This window comes from Oryctolagus cuniculus, chromosome 5, assembly GCF_051225735.1.
Source record: "Oryctolagus cuniculus isolate XC-2025 breed Fujian yellow rabbit chromosome 5, ASM5122573v1, whole genome shotgun sequence".
In the NCBI taxonomy this organism is placed as follows: domain Eukaryota; kingdom Metazoa; phylum Chordata; class Mammalia; order Lagomorpha; family Leporidae; genus Oryctolagus; species Oryctolagus cuniculus.
Genome location: NC_142871.1, coordinates 164,517,643 through 164,538,320, shown reverse-complemented (window position 1 = coordinate 164,538,320; position 20,678 = coordinate 164,517,643). Strand labels below are relative to the sequence as shown.

At 49.6% G+C, this 20,678-nt stretch overlaps 1 protein-coding gene across 1 annotated transcript in view; it reads right to left on the bottom strand.

The window, feature by feature from the left end:
* The window catches only part of F13A1 (coagulation factor XIII A chain), a 178,110-nt gene that overhangs the window by 30,903 nt on the left and 126,529 nt on the right, over window positions 1-20,678 (bottom strand). Inside the window, exons 9-11 of the mRNA XM_051855142.3 lie at window positions 16,696-16,799; window positions 14,891-14,979; window positions 6,007-6,160 (exon numbers count right to left, since the gene is read on the bottom strand). Coding sequence (XP_051711102.1) covers window positions 6,007-6,160; window positions 14,891-14,979; window positions 16,696-16,799 — 347 coding nt within the window. The remainder of the gene's footprint in view (window positions 1-6,006; window positions 6,161-14,890; window positions 14,980-16,695; window positions 16,800-20,678) is intronic.

Sequence of the window (20,678 nt, the reverse complement as noted above, 5' to 3'; positions counted from 1 at the left end):
TTGCCTTTCCCTCATTGCAGGATTTGTCCCTGTGTGAGACCGCTTCCCCTGCTGGAACACAGTCTCCGCATGAGTGGAGACAGGGTCAGTGCTGTCCACCTGCGTCCCGCGCGCCCCCCCCCCCCCGGCCCAGAGGCTCTGAGGAAGGAAGGAGTGGTGGCGAGGCGCACTGCTTTCCTGTGAGACAAGACTTCCATCTTTATAGCAGCGCTCGAGTCCAGTCCAGGACTTTCACGGTCAGTGAAGGCCACCTGAGAAAGGGACGTTCCCTTTGGCCACCTCCTGCTGTTGGATCCGGCACACGTGCCGGGCGCTGCGCTAGTATGGGTGAGAAACACAGTCCTTTCCTGTGGAGACAGGGGGACAAGTGACGAGGGAGCGCCTGCAGTCCAGATGCTGGGACATGCATCGGCGGCCGGGGAGTGAGCCAGAGGCCCTTAACGTGCCTGGGGGCCAGGGAGGCTTCCCGGATGAGGGTTTTCTGCTACACAGTGAGAGGGGAGTGGGGAGACAGCGAGAGCCAGGCTTGGTGGGGGAAGCGCCAGCGAGTGGTTCTTCTGGGTGCTGCACGTGAGACCTGGGTCACGTTCAGGAGGCCTAGCAAGGAGGCCAACAAGTCAACACACAAGAAGCCTTGGGGTTGTCACGGGAGCGCTCTGGCTGTGATGGGACGATGTGGAGGATTTAAGTGGTGCTGTGACAGGCTCAGCGCTGTGTTCCTCTTGGGCAGCAAGGTAAGGGGCAGACTGGGGGAAGGGGAGGGTGAGAAGGTGGGGTGGAGTTGGAAAGCCAGCACAGGTGTCTTCCTACGAGAGAAATACCCACAGGAGTGGTGTGGCAGTGAGACTAGACCTACTAGCAGCAGTGCAGTGGAAATGGACCCTGAGCAGGTACCCACTGTTGGTCAGGCACTAGGCTAAAGGCTTCTCACACCTGACCCTACTCGATTCCTATAGAGTGACTGCCCATGGAGCCACAGCACACAGGTACATCTGCAAGTGACCCTCAGAGGGGACACTTCTGGGGTTTGCTGCTTGACTAATTCCCAGGTTGCTAAGTGTGGGTACATGGCCGTTCTTGTCCTTAAGGGAGGGTTCGGGAGAACCAGATCCGCAAAGAGGGAGGAAAGAGAGGAGGTGGCATTTGGGAGGATTGGGTCTCAGGTCTGCATGGAGCATGTAGGTAAAGCCCGGGTCGGGGCAGAGACTCGGCAGTGATAGGGATCTAGCTGTAGGTGAGAGTTAACACCAGCTGTGTAGGAAGACTATAGCGTGCATGCGTGGGAATGGAGCCTGGGGGGCAGAATATTCCCAGGTGTTGAAGAAAGGTGAGCTCAGGGTCCCCAAAGGAGACGGGTAGTGGAGAGAGTTGTGTTGTAGAAGCGGAGAGAGGCTGGCGCTGCGGCTCACTAGGCTAATCCTCCACCTGCGGCACCAGCACGCCAAGTTCTAGTCCCAGTCGGGGCACCGAATTCTGTCCCGGTTGCCCCTCTTCCAGGCCAGCTCTCTGCTGTGGCCAGGGAGTGCAGTGGAGGATGGCCCAAGTACTTGGGCCCTGCACCCCATGGGAGACCAGGAGAAGCACCTGGCTCCTGCCATCGGATCAGCGCAGTGCGTGGGCTGCAGCGCGCTGGCTGCGGCGGCCATTGGAGGGTGAACCAACGGCAAAGGAAGACCTTTCTCTCTCTCTCTCTCTCTCACTGTCCACTCTGCCTGTCAAAAAAAAAAAAAAAAAAAGCAGAGATAGGGGGAACTTCGAGAAAGCGCAGTGAAGAACAGCATCAGAACATGGAGGATGGTCTAGCAAATGGGTCCTGCGAAATGTGTATTCAGCTGACACGGCTTGCCCCAGGAGAACACCTTCAAGGACATCCTGGTAGCAGGAGTCAGGGCACAGCTGGAGAGGAATGAATGGAAATGGAACGCGACAGGACACAAGTCTAGGCAGCTCGTACGAGTTGGCTGGCTGGGAAGCGGGCATTTGGTGCAGTGGGTAGGCTGCTGCTTGGGACCCCCACACCCCACATCGAAGTGCCTGCATTTGAGTTCTGGCTTCACTCGCAATCCCAGCCTCCAGATAATGGTCACCTTGGGAGGCAGCAGGTGATGGTTTTAGGGCTGGGATCTCTGCCAACCTCCAAGCTTCTAGCTGCAGCCTGGCCCAGCCTTGGCTGTTGTGGGCACCGGGGGAGTGGGCTGGTGGATGGGGGATCTTTTTGTCTCACTGTCTTTCAAATAAATAAGTAATACTTTCAAGTAAAAATAGATAAACAACTAAACAGATGACTAGCTGTGGAGGCAAAGAGGAAGACGCAATGGTGCCTGCTATAGAAAGAGGTGTGTTTGGTAGTAAATTTAGCGTTAAGATGCTTTATAAGTTTTCTTTCTTTACACAGGAGCCTGCGTCATTGCTAATTGGAAGGAGATATGGAGGAGAGATGAAAACAAGCGGCAGAGGGAGTAATTGATGGAGTGAAGAGGGAATGAATTGGAGACACCATCATCGCGGGACACGTGTTGCCATGGGGCGGCGTCTTCAGAATTCTGGTTCTCAGAGTTTTACAGTTTCCTATTCTTATACTTTGGGGAAAAATTGTGAAAGTAATATGAAGTTCCAGTTAGTTGAAGTGAAAAATGATCTTTCTCCATTTAATTAATTAAAATAGTTAATTTCTAAATCTAGCAATAATGTTTCCTATGTTTCTCTACTCATCTCAGCATTGGCAGGTCAAAGAAATTAAATACGTGAGATTCAACGTAAGAATCAGAGTGGCAAATGCACAGACGTGAGTGCCGCCAGCCAGCCATCACCACATTCCTAGGTGTCCGTGGCAGACATCAATAATCAATCATCTTTCCTATCAGCGTGCCTCTCAAAATAGCACTGCATTTGCTCATGTCCACAGTTAGAATCTGAAATGCGCATGCCGTCTTTGGTTAGGAGACTAGTGATCCACCTGTGGTCAAACTCCAGCAGAGAGGCGGTTTGAGGTGTCTTAGAGCTATCTGTGTGGACTTAGTGGTTCAGGTTGGGTCAGGTCAGCACAAGCTGTGCCTGGATGTCTTCCTCATGTAGAGGTGGAGCATTTGATTTGTCCTAATCTGGTGTCCGATCCTGGCCAAGCTCTCGGCTCCTCTCTTGTGGCCTGGTCTCTGCCTGGCCTGGTCTCTCTGCCCATAGCATCTGATCCTGTCCCATTCCTGGCTTGGTTGTCACCAGTACCCACACGACTGACAGCCAATGGCAGGTATGTCACCAGTACCCACATGACTGACAGCCAATGGCAGGTATGCCATGCTGCGTGGTTTTGATGTGGTCTTGGTGATAGCTCTGTCACTGCTGCTCCCAGATGCCTAAGGGCTCGCCTTTTGCTCACTACTCTGCCTGGTCAGGACTTCCTCCCGAGCGGGGGAGCTCACACAGCAGTGTCCGCCTTGCTGACTTTTTCTGGACAATTCTCTCCCTAGCTCCACCTGCCAAATCCCGTTTATCCTTTGGATTCAGATTTGGATCACTGTTCTGTGCCCAGTGCTCTGGCACACAGGAGGCGTTGACTCAAAGTGTTGAACAAGTGGACGAATCACATCACTCCATGGAGAGTGGGAAGCCGGGCCTTAATGAATGAGCTCCTCTCTCAAATCTATCTGCCATGGACGGCACCAAGCGTAAGCCCGAGAGCATTTCAAAAAGTCCATGGAGAGATGGAATCAAAAGTGGGCTTATTTTGCTGCAAGAAAAATTGAAACTCACGCACAGATTTTAAAGTAATATGTTTTCCATGACCTTTTTGAAGACCCTTCGTATACCCATAGTAGCATGATCAGAGCATGGCAAGGACCCCTAGGCACTCCCTGGCCCTGAGTCTGTGCTGGGCATCCTTCTGTGGGCTCTGCAGCTGGATGAGAAGACAGAGCCTTGCGGGTCTCCAACTCTGCGTGGCGCTTGGGATGTGCAAGTGGGTAAGAGGAAGGCCCTGAGTGGGCGAATGCGTGGAGGAGTGAATGCTGCAGCTGGTTCTCTTCATCTCCTCTTTGGGGTTTTCCATTTATCCTACTCACACCTTTTTGATTGGAACTCTGTGGGGACACTTCAAAAAGCTCATGGAAAATGGAATTTAAAATGAGTTCCTTTTGGTGCAAAGCAGTTTTGAAATCCACCCATGGTATTTTCACAATACACATTTCCACGAACTTTTGGAGACCTGGATAGATTTCAAAGACTTTTTTTACACCACAGTAAAATTAACTTCAGTTCCATTTTCCATGAACTTTTTGAAGTACCCTTGTATCGTGAGAAGGCATCGCTTGTTTGTTTTGCTTTATTGTGCTTACATTGTTTTTAGCTTTCCTTTTTAGGAAAAGCCAAAAAGAAAAGAAAAGCAGCTTTTGTGTCTAGGCTGTGCTATGGATGGTAACCAACAGAAGAAGAGAATGAATGATTTCAGAAATACGCTAAAAATCTGCTTGTTCGGATGACAAAATTCTGAATCTCTAACACTGCGCATAAGTGTTCCCAATTCAGCAAGTTTCTCCTTTCGAGTGCAAATTGTTTTTGTAAATAAGAGCAGAGGAACTGTCTGAAATATTTCAAACAAATTCTGCACTCCTTAGCATTTCAGGAATACTGATGAATATTTAGGGGTATGCTAATTACTTATCATTTTTAGCCATTCACTAAACTAGATGCGGCTCCTCAGACCCTCTAGCGGTGAACCATTTGCAGGATCTATTCCACGGTCCCCAGCAAGATACCTAAGGCCCTCCATCAGCTGCCCACTGCCGACCTTGGCGATTTTGTCCTCAGCCATTGGGCCAGCTGGGCGGGTTAGTAAGGCCTGAAGGCAGGACCCTAGACACACCAAGCTGCTTCACACCCTCTCCCCCTGGCACGTCTCCACTGCTTGCAGTCCCCTTCCAGCTTTCTTGAACTGAGTTCTGACACTTGTCTCCCCAGGCCTGACTTTCTCTCAATCTCTTGTTCGGAATGAGTGTCTCTTTGCTTTGTTCCCAAGGCCCGCTCTGCTTAATGGTCCTTTCCCCCAGCAGAGGGCAGGGACCTGGGTGTGTTTACAGCGGGGAGCCTCAGCAGTAAACCCAACTGCAGGCCTGGTGTAGACACTTGGTATTGACTGCAAGAGAACTGGACTGGGTCTCCCTGTTCACAGCAGTCTATACAACGTAAGTCGGCAAAACCCATCTCAACATTGTCTTACGATTGAGATTGGCCTTGAGCTCACTTGGCCTGAATTAGTGAGACTGTATTCTCCTCTTAATATTTTACTCTCTACAATCACAGGGTTTCAATGGGATAATACTGAAAAAAATTTGGAAGGCATTAGGTAAATAGGAAGTAGCTATTTAAGTCTCTGTTGTTGAACTAAAATTATGTTACTCATAAAGAGTTTCCTATTTAAGGTTCCTGTGAGCAGTTAATACTCTATAGTCTGTTACAATAGATATGACTTTAAATCAAAGCACTTAAGTCATGTCAAGGGGAATATTGTTCCAAGCCATCAAACAAACTAAACCACAATAGGAAATTGTGCGTGTGAGGTATCACTCATTCATGAGTTTATACTCCTGCTTTTACTACCCCAATATTGCAAGTGCCAGTGCAGTCTCTGGAACACATTTCAGAGTGACAATGATTAAATGGGCAGAGAAATCTTCATTCGATGATGGGACTTTGGCCTAGAAGTTCACATGCCCACATTCCACAGCAGAGGTTCTACACCCAGCTCCGAATCCTGACATCAGATTCCTGCCAATGCAGACCCTAGGAGGAGCCACGATGACTCAGGTAATTGGGTCCCTGCCACCCAGGTGGGAGACCTGGATTGAGTTCCTGGCTCCTGGTTCCCATCATATCCAAACTGAGTCATTGCAAGCATTTGGGAGTGAACAAGGTAGATGGGCGCTCCCTCTTTCTGTCTGTCTCTTTCTCTGTCTCTCTGCTTTTCAAATAAGAATAATTAAAAAGAAAGATTCATCTGGTCATAATAATTACCTTCTTGGAATTTGTAAGCATCGGTAATGTCGGTCATGCCGTCACCTCCAATCTGCTTGGTCACAATTAATTTTCCAATGGAGGTGGTATCCACAGCTTGCACCACGTGACTGCCGTCCTTCTTGGCTGTGATGTAAATAATATCACTGTTGACCTGGAAGCAGGGGAGGGGAGCATTAACCAACAGCAAGCATCCTTGCCAACAAGGGCTTCAACTCCGTGTGTAGTCATCCAGGGATTGCTAGAACCACATGTTGGTTTCCTCAATGGCATTGGATTCATAAGGTCAAACTCATTGAAAAAGGATTCTGATGGGAATCCATTTAGATTAACTATCAATATTTAAAATGATGGGGCTGGCACCATGGCTCACTTGGTTAATCCTCCGCCTGCAGCGCTGGCATCCCATAAGGGCGCGGGGTACTAGTCCTGGTTGTTCCTCTTCCAGTCCAGCTCTCTGCTGTGGCAGAGAAGGTAGTGGAGGATGGCCCAAGTGCTTGGGCCCCTGCACCTGCACGGGAGACCGGGAGGAAGCACCTGGCTCCTGGCTTTGGATCGGCTCAGCGCCGCCGTAGTGGTCATTTGGGGGGTGAACCAACAGACGGAAGACCTTTCTCTCTCTCTCTCTCTCTCTCTCTCTCTCTCTCACCATCTATAACTCTAAAAAGAAATATTTTAAATGAAGACTGCTTGGGGCTGGAACCATCTAAGCACCTTCTTTTCTTCCAGATAAATGCCACTTCCCAAGGCAGGGCTGAGAGCACCATGCCCGTTGCTTGTTGCCCAGACAACAGGGGCAGGGGCCATGCGACCTGCTTTCTGGGGAGCAGAGGAAGTCTCTAGGGAACCTCTGGGAGAAAGGTTTTCTTTTCTTTTTTTTTTTTTTTTTGGCAGGCAGAGTGGACAGTGAGAGAGAGAGAGAGAGACAGAGAGAAAGGTCTTCCTTTGCCGTTGATTCACCCTCCAATGGCCGCCGCAGCCGGTGCACTGCACTGATCCGAAGCCAGGAGCCAGGTGCTTCCTCCTGGTCTCCCATGCAGGTGCAGGGCCCAAGCACTTGGGCCATCCTCCACTGCCTTCCCAGGCCACAGCAGAGAGCTGGCCTGGAAGAGGGGCAACCGGGACAGAATCCGGCGCCCCGACCGGGACTAGAACCCGGTGTGCCGGCGCCGCAGGCAGAGGATTGGCCTACTGAGCCACGGTGCCGGCCAGGTTTTCTTCGTGAAAAAAGGAGAGAGCTACAGGGGAGAGCGTGTCCGTCTCTTCCTGCTTTCAGGAGGAGAAACCTTGGTGGCCACCAGAAGATGGCAGAGGGAGAAGCTGAGATGTGTGTGAGGCCTGGAGGCTGCCGCTCCGTGCCTTGAGCCGACCTTGGGAACAGCTGTTTCAGGATTTCTTACATGAGCAAAAACACACCTCTGCTTGTTTCAGTCACATGAGCAATGTTACTTGCAGCCAAACGATTTGAAATTGAAAAATAAGATGAGACTATCGAGGAGGAATGCAGGCTATTTTCTGATGGCTCAGCAACTAAAATGCGTCATTTGTGGGAGGGGAAAATAGCATCTGGAGGCCCTGCTAGCTGGCCCCTCTGCTCTCCAGGGACAGTGTCCGAATGTGTACCTGGAAGCTGATTTCCTCTGAGTCACTTATTATTTTTTACAACCACTTTCTTGGGCATTCTGTTTATTACACGGTAGCAGGCAGGCAACATAAAACAGGCACTGATGTGTTTGCTGAACGTTTTCCAGGGCCCTCGCCAAGCCTCAGCTCCCCTCTCTTTAATGGGGTAATCCTAGGATGACCGAGAGAACGCATGCAAACTGCTTAACAAGGTGACGGGCATCCTGGTGACACTCCCTAGATGTTACTGATTATCATAAATCATCTCACAGTGTTCTCACAAATCGCTCGAGGTGTTAGGGCCCTAATGACCAACAAGAGAGATTTGGTCGCTGCCATGATAGGGATTGCACGGTTGCAAGGGCGATTCTGTGAATCGGAATTACCTGGACCATTTTTTAAAACGATGGCTGATTGAGCAGGTCTTGGGTGGAACTCCCAAGTCTACGATATTTTAAAGGAGGTCTCAGACAACCCTCACAGACCAGGCCTGAGAACTCCTGCAGCACAGCACAGCAAGCACCTTGGGAGGGGAAGTCCAGGGAATTTGGGGAGCACGTGGAGAAGGAAGCCAAGGGTTGGCTGGAAAGTTACGGCCAAGTTGAAGCCTGGAAGATGCACAGAGTCGGTGCAGTAGGCTGGAGGGAAGGAGGGGTGTCCAGGCAGAGGGACTGGCAGGTGCCTGGTTCCAGACAAGGCTCTTGGAAGAGTCACTAGATTAACTGCAGGAAGTCTGGGCTCTGGTCTCGGGCACATGATTGCAGGAAGTCACGTCAACCTCTCTGAACTTGAGTTTCTGCCTCTATAAAATGAAAATAACTACCCCCATTTTGTCAGTTGCATAGGAACATCTTAAGTCAGAGTGAGCTAAAATTTATGCGAACACGACTTATAAATTTCGAACTTGAGTAAAAGTGTAATGGCCATTGTTAAGTAATGGGGCAACATGATGATAAATCCCTACCTTTAAAAGTAGAGGACAAAGAGAACAACTCCTCTCCATTTGCCCACAAGATGTTCTGAATTTGCATGAAGTGTGATCTCTGCTAGCAACCTCAACAGCCAGCATCTGCTGGATATCCACGTGGTCTAGGGAATTTGTAAGTGCTCAGTGTAAACCTTGAACCATGATCTCGTGAGGATTTTACACATGAGGTCAGTTGCGTCCTCACTGCTAAGAGCAGACTCTGGCATAGAGCAGCTATCAACAAAATACGAGGGCACTTCCAAACAATCAGAGAAAATGGAATGACAAGATAAGCTTGCTTTGGGGCTGGCGCTGTGGTGTAGTAGGTAAAACCGCCACCTGCAGTGCCGGCATCCCATATGGGCACCGGTTCGAGACCGGCTGCACCGCTTCTGATCCAGCTCTTTGCTATGGCCTGGGAAAGCAGTGGAGGATGGCCCAAGTCCTTGGGTCCCTGCACCTGCATGGGAGACCTGGAAGAAGCTCCTGGCTCCTGGCTTTGGATTGGTGCAGCTCCAGCCATTGTGGCCATCTGGAGAGTGAACTATTGGATGGAAGACCTCTCTCTCTGTGCCTCTCCTTCTCTCTGTGTGACTTTCAAGTAAATAAATAAATCTTTTAAAAAAGATAAGCTTGTTTTGGTTCAAACATCTTTGAAATCTATGCATAATCATTTAATAATACACATGTTCCATGAATTTTTTGAAGATCGTTCCTGTTTGTTAAACAAATGAACGAGTTGAACAAACAAGAGCTGGCACAGCGGGTGTTGCTGTGAATAGCACCTCAGAGACCGGGCGGAGCTGCCTCCTCCAGAGCTGGCAGCGCTGGCAGGAGACAAGGCACACGTAGTGAGGGGCAGCGAGCACACTCAGGGGGCTGGCAGCATCGCCTGCACCTGCTGACTGAAGAAACGGCAAGTGCAGGGGCAGGCACGGAGCGGGAAGGTGTCCAGGCCGGCACAGGCGCCCGCTGCCTGCACGTGGCCCTGGACAAACAGCACTTCCTCTGCAGGGCGTGCACATGGGATTATCCTCAGCTGGGAACAAACGAGAGAGCCCAAGAAAACTCTGTCCAGGGTCCTGAACACAAGAGCAGCACCTTCAACGTGCAGAGCGTAGCTTGCGCCAACCGTGGACGTGTTCATGCTCCATGGGCGTGAATAGAAAAAGTCTAGCCTGCCGGCCCAGCCCACCTTTGCTCAGCCTTCAGGGCCCTGAATGACGGCAGAAAGGCCTGTGTCTGACCATGAGGCAAGGCTGTGGTGTTGTGAAGACATCACCAGTTTCCATGTTGGGAGGTCCAGGTTCCACCAAGTGTGGGGTAGGACTAGTGGTCACCAAGACTCCTTTCCATTCGAAGAATGGAAATCAGCCTCCAACATGGGGCTATCACCAACTAGCTCTGCAAGGAAGACATTAAACCTAGGCTCAGAGATTCAGTAACTCACCCCAAATCTAGTCTAGTCTAACTTACACAGTCTAATATTCGGAGGTAAGACAGGGACACAGAAGCAGGGAAGGAGTGCTATGTGAAGTGGGGTGAGTGGGCGAGTGAAGGTCTATCGGAAGAGATGACCTGAGCAGAAACTTGAATGTAGTGACAGACCGGAACATGCAAAGTGTTTTCCACCACAGAAAAAGAGGTTAGTGTGTGTGAGTGTGTGTGTGTGTGTGAGTGTGAGTGTGAGTGTGTATAAGAGGCGGCTCTTTTCTGGGAAAAGGAGCAGTATTTATAAAAATTCTGAAATGAGAGTGTATTTGGATGCTTCCAGAAGAGCAGGAAACTCAGTAGGACTGGAGGGAAATGAGCGAGGGAAGTGATAAGCAGCAAGCCAGATCACACAGAGTCTTGCAAAGATTCATGTTCAATTTCATTGTAAGAACAGTAAGAATCCATCGAAAGGTTTGAGATGAGGGTGATGTGTTTTTATGTGTGTTTTAAAGGATGATTCTAGCTTCTCTGTGCAGAATAGGTAGAAAGGAGTAAGAGGTAGTCTGGAGATTACTCAGGAGGTGGCTTCATAGAGCTTGGTGCTGTGTAGAGGCCAGAGCGTCACAACAGATTGTGCAAGTGGCTGGGTTCATGATATTGTTTGAAGCTATCAATGGCAGGATGCACCTGTAACGTTAAGCAGATAAGCCAAAATAACTGTAAAGTTTTATGTGGTCTTTGAATGAGTGGTTGAATTGTTTTAGATCTGAGCAGAGCAGGAAATGAACAGAAGCTACAGAGACCTGCATGTGTTGGATACAGAGAGTAGAGGCCCAGAACTGGGATGGCTGAGCTTCTGGAACAATGGATGGTTAATATGGCCCTCAAGGACTGGTCACTGCTGTCACAATGCTTATCTGAGTGATAGAGAGAGAAGGCAGAAGTCACTCTCTTTCTCTCTGGTACAGGTGCATGTATATGAGAAGTCTGTGTGTGTACCATATGTGTCTGTGTGTGTACTATATGTATCATGTGTATACTATATGTATACGTCTCTGTGTACTATATGTATCTTTGTGTGTGCTATGTGTCTCTGTGTGTGCTATATGTGTCTCTGTGTGTGTACTATATATGTCTCTGTGTGTGCTATATGTGTCTGTGTGTGTACTATATGTGTCTGTGTGTGTGCTATATGTGTCTCTGTGTGTGTACTATATGTGTCTTTGTGTGTACTATATGTGTCTCTGTGTGTGTACTATATGTGTCTCTGTGTGTGTACGATATACTTCTCTGTGTGTGTACTATATGTGTCTCTGTGTGTGTACTATATACATCTCTATGTGTGTACTATATGTGTCTCTGTGTGTGTACTATATGTGTCTCTGTGTATGTACTATATGTGTCTCTGTGTGTGTACTATTTGTATCTCTGTGTGTACTATATGTCTCTGTGTGTACTATATGTGTCTCTGTGTGTGTACTATATGTATCTCTGTGTGTGTACGATATACTTCTCTGTGTGTGTACTATATGTGTCTCTGTGTGTGTACGATATACTTCTCTGTGTGTGTACTATATGTGTCTCTGTGTGTACTATATACATCTCTATGTGTGTACTATATGTGTCTTTGTGTGTGTACTATTTGTATCTCTGTGTGTACTATGTGTCTCTGTGTGTACTATATGTGTCTCTGTGTGTGTACTATATGTGTTTCTGTGTGTACTATTTGTGTCTCTGTGTGTACTATATGTGTCTCTGTGTGTGTACGATATACTTCTCTGTGTGTGTACTATATGTGTCTCTGTGTGTACTATTTGTGTCTTTGTGTGTACTATATGTGTCTCTGTGTGTGTGCTATATGTATCTCTGTGTGTATACTATATGTGTCTCTGTGTGTACTATATGTGTTTCTGTGTGTACTATATGTGTCTCTGTGTATACTATGTGTCTCTGTGTGTGTACTATATGTGTCTCTGTGTATACTATATGTGTCTCTGTGCGTGTACTATATGTGTCTCTGTGTGTACTATATGTGTCTCGCATGTGTGTGCATGATACAAGTGTATGCATATGAGAAGTCGAAAAAGTTCAAGGAAAATGTGTGATGAAAAATTGGGCATAGATTTCAAATTCTTTTTGTCCCCAAACCAGCATTTTTAGATTCTACTTTCCTGCGAACGTTCGGAAGTCCCTTCATAAATGTGTGAGTTTGGGTGGAGTGGGGTGACAGGGACAGCGGGGCCCATTAGAAGTCCAGAGGGCCCGCACCGCAGCTCACTAGGCTAATCCTCCGCCTTGCGGCGCCGGCACACCGGGTTCTAGTCCCGGTCGGGGCGCCAGATTCTGTCCCGGTTGCCCCTCTTCCAGGCCAGCTCTCTGCTGTGGCCCGGGAGTGCAGTGGAGGATGGCCCAAGTGCGTGGGCCCTGCACCCCATGGGAGACCAGGAGAAGTACCTGGCTCCTGCCATCAGATCAGCGCGGTGTGCCGGCCGCAGCGCGCAGGCTGTGGTGGCCATTGGAGGGTGAACCAACGGCAAAGGAAGACCTTTCTCTCTGTCTCTCTCTCTCACTGTCCACTCTGCCTGTCAAAAAAAAAAAAAAAAAGTCCAGAGAGAAGTGAGCTCCCTCCTCTAAGAGAGCTGTCCACCAAGCACCCTTGGGTGCATGGCCACGGGACTGGGAGGCCATCCCCAGTGACCCACGGCGACTCAGAGTCACCCTGCTCCATCACCACCTCGTTAGAAGCCCCAGGCCGCCACAGGTCGGGGACAGAAAAGGCAGAGGACCCTCCAGAACTGGAGGGAGGCACATAGCGATGAGGGCGTAAGAAGGAGGGGCTTGGATCCCGGCAGGAGTGAGGGGTCGGTTGGCACCGAGGGGGAGGAGAGGAAGAGGAGCAGGAGCAGAGGGGGAACTTTTCCATGCAAAGCTCACGTCTGTCAGGTTCTGTTTTCACTGTGGGGGGGGGGCAGAACCAAGGCCCTAGGAAAACTTAAAGAAAAAAAAAGTGAATGAACAGAATGCTTGATGCGGCCGGAAGTGAGTAAGGAACGATGGCGAAAGCCAGCAGCTGCCTGGCGCTGACGGCGCTGGGTAGTGCCAGCAGCTGATGCAGCCAGGCGGGGGGCAGGAGGGGCGCGCAGCCTCAGCCTGAGTCACGGAGGCCCCCGACAGGGTCCTGCTCTCCACTCCCTGGAGGAACCACGCTTCCTGCACGTCTCACCAGCTCCGGCTTCTCGCATGAGCTCAGCCTGAGCCAAAGCAGCAAATTTTCCCCTCTGCCGACAGAGCCCCCTGCAGTGGGTGAGAGCGGAGTTATTATAACCTGCGAATCCCGACAGCCTTCGTCACTCCCAGATCTATACTAATAACAGGAAAAAGCGCTTGCGTGAAGAGCTATTAGGGAGTTCGTTCCTGGAAGAATCACTTCTACACAGTGGTATAACCTAGTAACAACACGAATCCAGCCTTTGTGGATTTTGGAGTCAGTGTATCACAGATTTCCGATTCTGCTGTTTGAACATCAACCCATTTCCTAAATAGTTCTCCATTTCACACCCCCCTTCCTCTGTGTCGCCTGTTCTCTAGCTCAGACCTCTGGCATGGAGGGAGGCGCTGGTCCCCACCTCCAGGGACAATCTCATCCAATTTGTGTTCTGCTGGGCAGCCAGTGCCTGGCTCGCGTCCCTCTCGCACACGTATGGGACACAGAGCGAACTTCTGGGGACACCAGCCTCAGTCTACTGATAACTCCGACGCATCCCTGGCTAGCCTGGTGAGTCTCCACAGCATCCGATGCTCAAGCCACCCCCTCCGCTTACGATCTCTTCTTCTGCCTTCTTCTGTCTCTCCCTTGCTGGAGCACCATGGCTTCCCCTGTGCGCTGATCCTATACCTGCAGCTGGCCCTACGCAGGGTCTCCCCGTGCACCGTTCCCAGGGTGCTCTCCTCCCTGGATGGCGCCTCGTGGTCTTTGCCATCCCACTAAGGTTGCTGGCCTCCCTCTCAGTTCAAGCACCTGTATGTAAAGATGCTGGGGAAGGGTCCTGCACATGCTCACCTGACTCCCCTGGTGATGAGGTCCAGAGCACCTGTTTCACGTGGTGTGTTCATGGGCTCCCGCCTCCCTATACATTCTGGCCTCCCCCACAACACAGGGCCTGATGGATCCCACTGATAAATATACCCTCCTTGAAAAGTTGGATGCGGTCATTACTAGTGTGAGCTCAGGTACTTGTCTACCTGTCTTCAAGTCTTAGCACCACTGTTCATCAGCTGGGCAACTGTGGGAAGATTATGGAATCGCTCTCTGCCTGAACCTTCTTTTTCTGTGTAATGGGCAGATTAAGGTACCCATTTCCAACCATGAGAGAAATGATTTCAGTGCATTTGTTGGTAGCAGCATCCTCCGGGGAAGTCCTGCATTGGCAAGACGCGGACTGCAATGCTCAGACTGGGAGCAGGGACCAAGCTGTGCGCGGATTCTGTTTTACGAGAATTACTGGGCTTGTCTCACAAGGAGGTAACACACTGTGGGATCATCACTCATGAGCTGTCTCTACTTTTTAGATGAGGGATCCAGCTACTCACTTCAGTTCTTTGGAGCATCTACTTCCTGGGTGCAGAGAACTAAGTAAAACATTCGCTTTGAGGGTGGGAAACCTCTCCAAACATCAAGGAAAGGAACCTATTAAGACAGCATTTAGCACTAGGAGCCTGGAGGCTGAAACGTTGTCTGGGTACCTTTGTCAACAGGATGCAGGTACAGGTGAAACTGACAAGTAACAAGCCTGCATCCAGTTCCTCCAGGGGTTGAGAGAGTGGGGAGGAAAACAGCACTGTCTCCGGCTTTCCACTTACCTCGGCAAAGACGAAAGGGGAGTCAAACTGGAAGCAGACGTGGCCGTGCTTGATGGCCTGGACGGAGGCTGGGCCACAGCGGTACATGCCTGCATCACACAGAGCAAGAGAGGCGTGAGTTTGTCATGGCTGCTTCCGTCCAGGTGCTGAGTGGTTGATAGCCCTGACCGTGTCTGTGTGGAGACCAGTGTTCTTCAACTTGGCCGTTCAGCCCAAAGACTTTCCATGGGTGGGGATGGTCAACCGCTGAGCACAGCCAAGTGTCTTGTCGGAAATGCCTCTTCCACCCAAAAGGTAATCGATAGGCGTGAAACGGCCCCTTTGTGATGTGATCAAATTTTGAACAGACCTTGTCTTGACTGTGGGAACAGTGTTCTTTGTTTGCTTGTTTTCTGTTTTTCCTTCTCCATACTCTGTTGAACTCTCTACTTGGTGTAGGATTAATCTCATGAGTATAAAGTTAACTGAAAATAGACCTTTGTAAAAACTAAGAATGGCAATGGGAGAGGGAGGAGGAAAAGGGTGGGAGTATGGGCGGGAGGGAGGTGAGGTGGGAAGAATCTCTGTGTTCCTAAATTTGTGTATTTGAAGTACATGAAGTTTGTATTCCTTAAATAAAGTTTTTTGAATAAAGAAAAAAAAACAAGAGAGAAAATGCCTCTTCCACATAAAATTTAGAACCAGGAAAAGACTTTAGGGCACCACTTCTACCACCCGTAAACACATACCCAGGTATGCGTGCGCTAAGCTGCTGGCTTCACTGTCCCTTTTCCAATTGCTGTTGGAGCTGTTGGAGATGGGGATGTGTCCTGGGAAGCTGTGTTGCTGCTGTTTGCTTGGATTTTTGTGTTTTGCTTTTGGACATGATGGACATATGTCAAGTTCAACTGGAGAATTTGGACATTAATCACAGATTGGCCAATGCCCAACTTGCTTTCAGGAAGTCAGCCCGTGTTTGCTGTTTCTAAAATTCTTTGAAATCTAACCGCTTCTCCATTGATAAAAAGAGATCAGCTGTATAAGGTTTTCTCATGAAATACAATCCAGAATACCAGAAAGCATTAAAACTCAGCATTATACTGTGAGCCCAGTACAAATATGTACTAAGCGTTAATGTATATAGGTGATGTGTACATGTCAGTATATCCTGTGCACACCTGAGGACATAGTGTCCCCCGTCCAGGGATTTCTGTAGGTCATCATATTACAGAGAGATGGAGTCTTTGTGATTCTATAAAAATGGGGGGAGGCCATAGCTGCCACTATGCCCCAGCACAGGTGTCGGATGTTAGAAGGCAAATACCTACAGCCCACGTGTTGAAGGAAAACACATCACAAAGATAAATCAAGTTCTGGAGAAACCACAATTTAAAGAATAACCTGTAATTACTTTTTGAGTTCTGTATTTCCTCTCCTGCCTCATCTCTGTGCATCAGAGAGAGTTAGGGATATTTTATAGTTTAGTAAAAATGCTGACACAGATTTTTCCCTCTTGTCTTCAAAACTGCTTATCAAAGCAAGAGGCGATGACTTATATAAAATATATATAGTCAGCTTGATATTCATATATATGAACATATATATTCAAGCTTGACTTTTTTTCTAGAAGTTGTAAAATAATCCGCATCAAAGTGTTGAGAGGAGAGAAAGCACCATGGACAGGGAGGGAACCCCGCACACCGGCCACAGGGCACGCTTCTCAGGTCGGTTCCCAGCGGACGCCTTTCCCACCCAGGGAGGGCGGGGGTGGGAGTGGAAGAGAAGCCTGCAGGGGAGCGGTTTCCCGCGGGCGCACGCAGTTTTACCGTCGCTGTTTTCCTGGGGGGTGCTGTCCACGGCTTGCCAGCCTCCAAACCCGACGGGGAGGTCGGGCCTCGTCATCCACGCTTCGTTCCAGCAATGGTAGTTCCTAGGACACACAACCCCGGAGAGGTCAAACTTCCCAGCACATACAAGGCTCCCAGAAGTCAAGAAAGGGACCCCACATGCTGCCCACGTCCCATCTGCAGATTCTGTGCTGAAGCTCAATTTGAGGATCCCAGAGATAGCCTGGGAATCTAGACTCTAGCTAGCTGCACAGATCCACCCCACTGACACCCTTGGGGGCACTCACATGAGCGGATGTTGCTCTCCCTCCATTAAGATCGGTTTCAAGGCCACCCAGAGGTACTTAACCATTGTAGCCAACGGTTTTGTTCATCACCATTCTTTTCTGCCTGATGAAACCCACCGAATGAGTAGGAGAAAAAGTTTATTGAAACCAAAATATTTACCTTTGAATTTCTTTTATAGAGTTCTGATTTATAAAAAGTGTATTATTCTATAACAAGTAAGCAGTACTTCAAAAAAATGATTGAAATGGAATGAAAAGGATTAGATTATTTTGGGGCAGGCACTGACACGGCAGTGTGGAGGGTTCAGCTGCTGCCTGCATCCCCTATGGGTGCTGTTTAGAGTCCCGGCTGCTCCACTTCTGATCCAGCTCCCTGCTACCGCGCTTGGGAAAGCAGCCGAAGGTGGCCCCTGCACCCACGTGGGAGACCTGGATGGAGCTCCTGGCTCCTGGCTTCAGCTGGCCCAGCCTGACTCTGGAAACGAGAGGAAGCCCCATTGACAGGGAGGGAATCTCGCACACAGGCCACAGAGCGCACTTCCATGGTCGGTTCCCAGTGGGATCTCACTTCCACTGGAAGTGAGAGAGAAGTCCACAGGGGTGAAGTTTCCTGTGGGCGCATGCAGTTTCCCCATGGCTGTTATCCCGGGGAGGGGGTCTCCTTTTTTTATTTTTTTATTTTTTGACAGGCAGAGTGGACAGTGAGAGAGAGAGAGACAGAGAGAAAGGTCTTCCTTTTGCCGTTGGTTCACCCTCCAATGGCCGCCACGGCTGGCGCACCACGCTGATCTGAAGGCAGGAGCCAGGTGCTTCTCCTGGTCTCCCATGGGGTGCAGGGCCCAAGCACCTGGGCCATCCTCCACTGCACTCCTGGGCCAGAGCAGAGAGCTGGACTGGAAGAGGAGCAACCGGGACAGAATCTGGCGCCCCGACTGGGACTAGAACCCGGTGTGCCAGCGCCACTAGGTGGAGGATTAGCCTATTGAGCCACGGCGCCGGCCGAAGGGGTCTCATTTAAGGAATGAACCAGAGGATGGAAGACCTCTCCCCTGCTCCCCTCTCCCGTGAGTCTGCCTTCAAATAAGTCAGAATTAGTCAGAATTACACACAGAGAGAGGAGAGGCAGAGAGAGAGAGAGAATCTTCCATCCGCTGGTTCACTCTCCAGATGGCAGCAATGGCTGGAGCTGAGCCAATATGAAGCCAGGAGCCAGGAGCTTCTTCCAGGTCTCCCACGTGGGTGCAGGGGCCCAAGCACTTGGGCCATCTTCCACTGCTTTCCCAGGCCACAGCAGAGAGCTGGATTGGAAGAGGAACAGCCGGGACTGGAACCAGTGCCCACATGGGATGCCGCCCTTCAGGCCAGGGCGTTAACCCGCTGTGCCACAGTGCCGGCTCCTAAGTACATAAATCTTTACAAGAAAGTATTTTGGTGCAAAAATATTTTAAAATCCATGCATACACATAATCTTCAGAACACTTAACGTAAACTGTATTTTAGGACTATACATGGATTTCAAATTTTTGTACCAAAATCAATTTAGCCTTTAATTGCACTTCCCACAAACTTTTAAAAATTGATATTTACTTATGTATTTTTTTGAAAGAGAGAGAGAGAGATCTGTATCCATTACTCCCCAAATTCCTGCTATGGCAAGGGCTAGGTCAAGGCCCCAGCTGGGAGCCAGGAACACATTCCAGGTCTCCCATGTGGGTTGTAAGAGTCTCATTGTTTGAGCCATCACCACTGCCTTCCAGGGTCGGTCTCAACAGGAAGGTGGAATCAATGCTGGAATAGGGAAATGAATTCAGGCCCTCCAAAGTGAGACCTGAATCTCTTCATCGCTAGATTCAACGCCGCCTTCTCCACGACTTTTTGCAGTACTCTTGTGCACACTTAGGCTTACGGTTTTAGACAATTGTTGTGAAAAGTACAATCTTAACTGCTGACTGTAACTCTGCAGTGTGGTGGTCAGGGTGAGCGTCTCTTTCCCCTTTATCAAAGCTGGCACCGGAAGAGCTAAGGGCTGCGCGGAACTGCTCAGAACCCAACCCTTGGAGCGAAAGCAGGGGATAAAATGCCGTGATGACTTGTATTATTATGTCCTCGGGAAGACCTGAAATTGTGACAGCACAGAATCCAGTAGGAGCACACCAGCCCCTCACACGATACAAGGGCGGGGTGAGGTAGTTACAGCAGTCTTTGTTTATAGCACTGATAAATTTCAGATCCAAGGACCATGCACTTTTTCCTCCAATGTCAGTAGTTTCTGTGTGCCCCCATCTCACCTGAATGCAGGGCGGCTTTGATGTGCTCAATGAAGAGACATTAATTTAATGAAGTCTGCGTGCTGCACCTGGCACCTTGCTGGGTGCCGGAGACTCAAGATGGTCAAGGTGTGTATTCTTGCCAATGAGGAGCTCTCAGTCCGAGAGGGAGGGCACACGTGTACACCGGTTGTTACTGTCATGGCTTTACTGGGAGGCTTAAAGAAGATAATCCACCAGAGGCCGGTGCCTCGGCTCACTAGGCTAATCCTCTGCCTTGTGGCGCTGGCACACCCGGTTCTAGTCCTGGTTGGGGTGCCGGATTCTGTCCCGGATGCCCCTCTTCCAGGCCAGCTCTCTGCTCTGGCCCAGGAGTGCAGTGGAGGATGGCCCAGGTCCTTGGGCCCTGCACCCGCATGGGAGACCAGGAGAAGCACCTGGCTCCTGCCATCGGATCAGCGCGGTGCGCCGGCTGTGGCGGCCATTGGAGGGTGAACCAACGGCAAAAGGAAGACCTTTCTCTCTGTCTCTCTCTCTCTCACTGTCCACTCTGCCTGTCAAAAATAAAAAAAAAGAAGATAATCCACCAGAAACGTAAGCAAAATAAGCCAGACACAGAGAGACAAATGTCGAATGTTCTCGGAAAGACTCAATCTGAACATACAATGGTGATTGCAGAGGCTTCCAGGGGCTTGAGGGGTGGGTGGGGGAGAAGGCATTTGGATGGCAGCTACCAAATCAGAGTTGGAGCGAAGGACTAAGTTTCCGGTGTCACACCGCACAGTGGAGTGAGTATGGTTCACAATAACCTAGTTGTATTAATGAGCAAGAGATGGAAGGGAGCCCCCGCCCTACTCATGCAATAATGTCAAGGAAGGAGAAATGCTGGTCACCCTGATTTGACCACCACACGTTGTGAACATGTACTGAAATGCTACCTTGTGGCCCTTAAATATGTACAACTGTTGCTAAGAATTATTTTCTAAAGAGATTTATTTTATTTATGTGAGAGGCAGAGTTATGGATAGAGAGTGAGGGAGGAATCAATCTTGCATCTGCTGTTAGACTCCCCATACGGCTGCAATGGCAGGGGCTGGCCCAGGCTTAAGCCAGGAGCCAGGAGCTTCTTCCGGGTCTCCCACACGGGTGCAGGGGCCCAAGCACTTGGGCCATCTTCTACTGCTTTCCCAGGCCATAGCAGGGAGCAAGATTGGAAATGGAGCAACCAGGACTCGAACCAGCACCTGTGCAGGGTACCAGCGTCACAGGTGGCAGCTTAACCCAGTGTGCCACAGTGCTGGCCCCAATAATTATTTTTTAAAAAGAAAAAAATAACACCCAACTGCAAGGAGTTTGTGGGAAATGGAATTAAAAATAAGCTTATTTTGATTAAGAAGATTTTCATAGT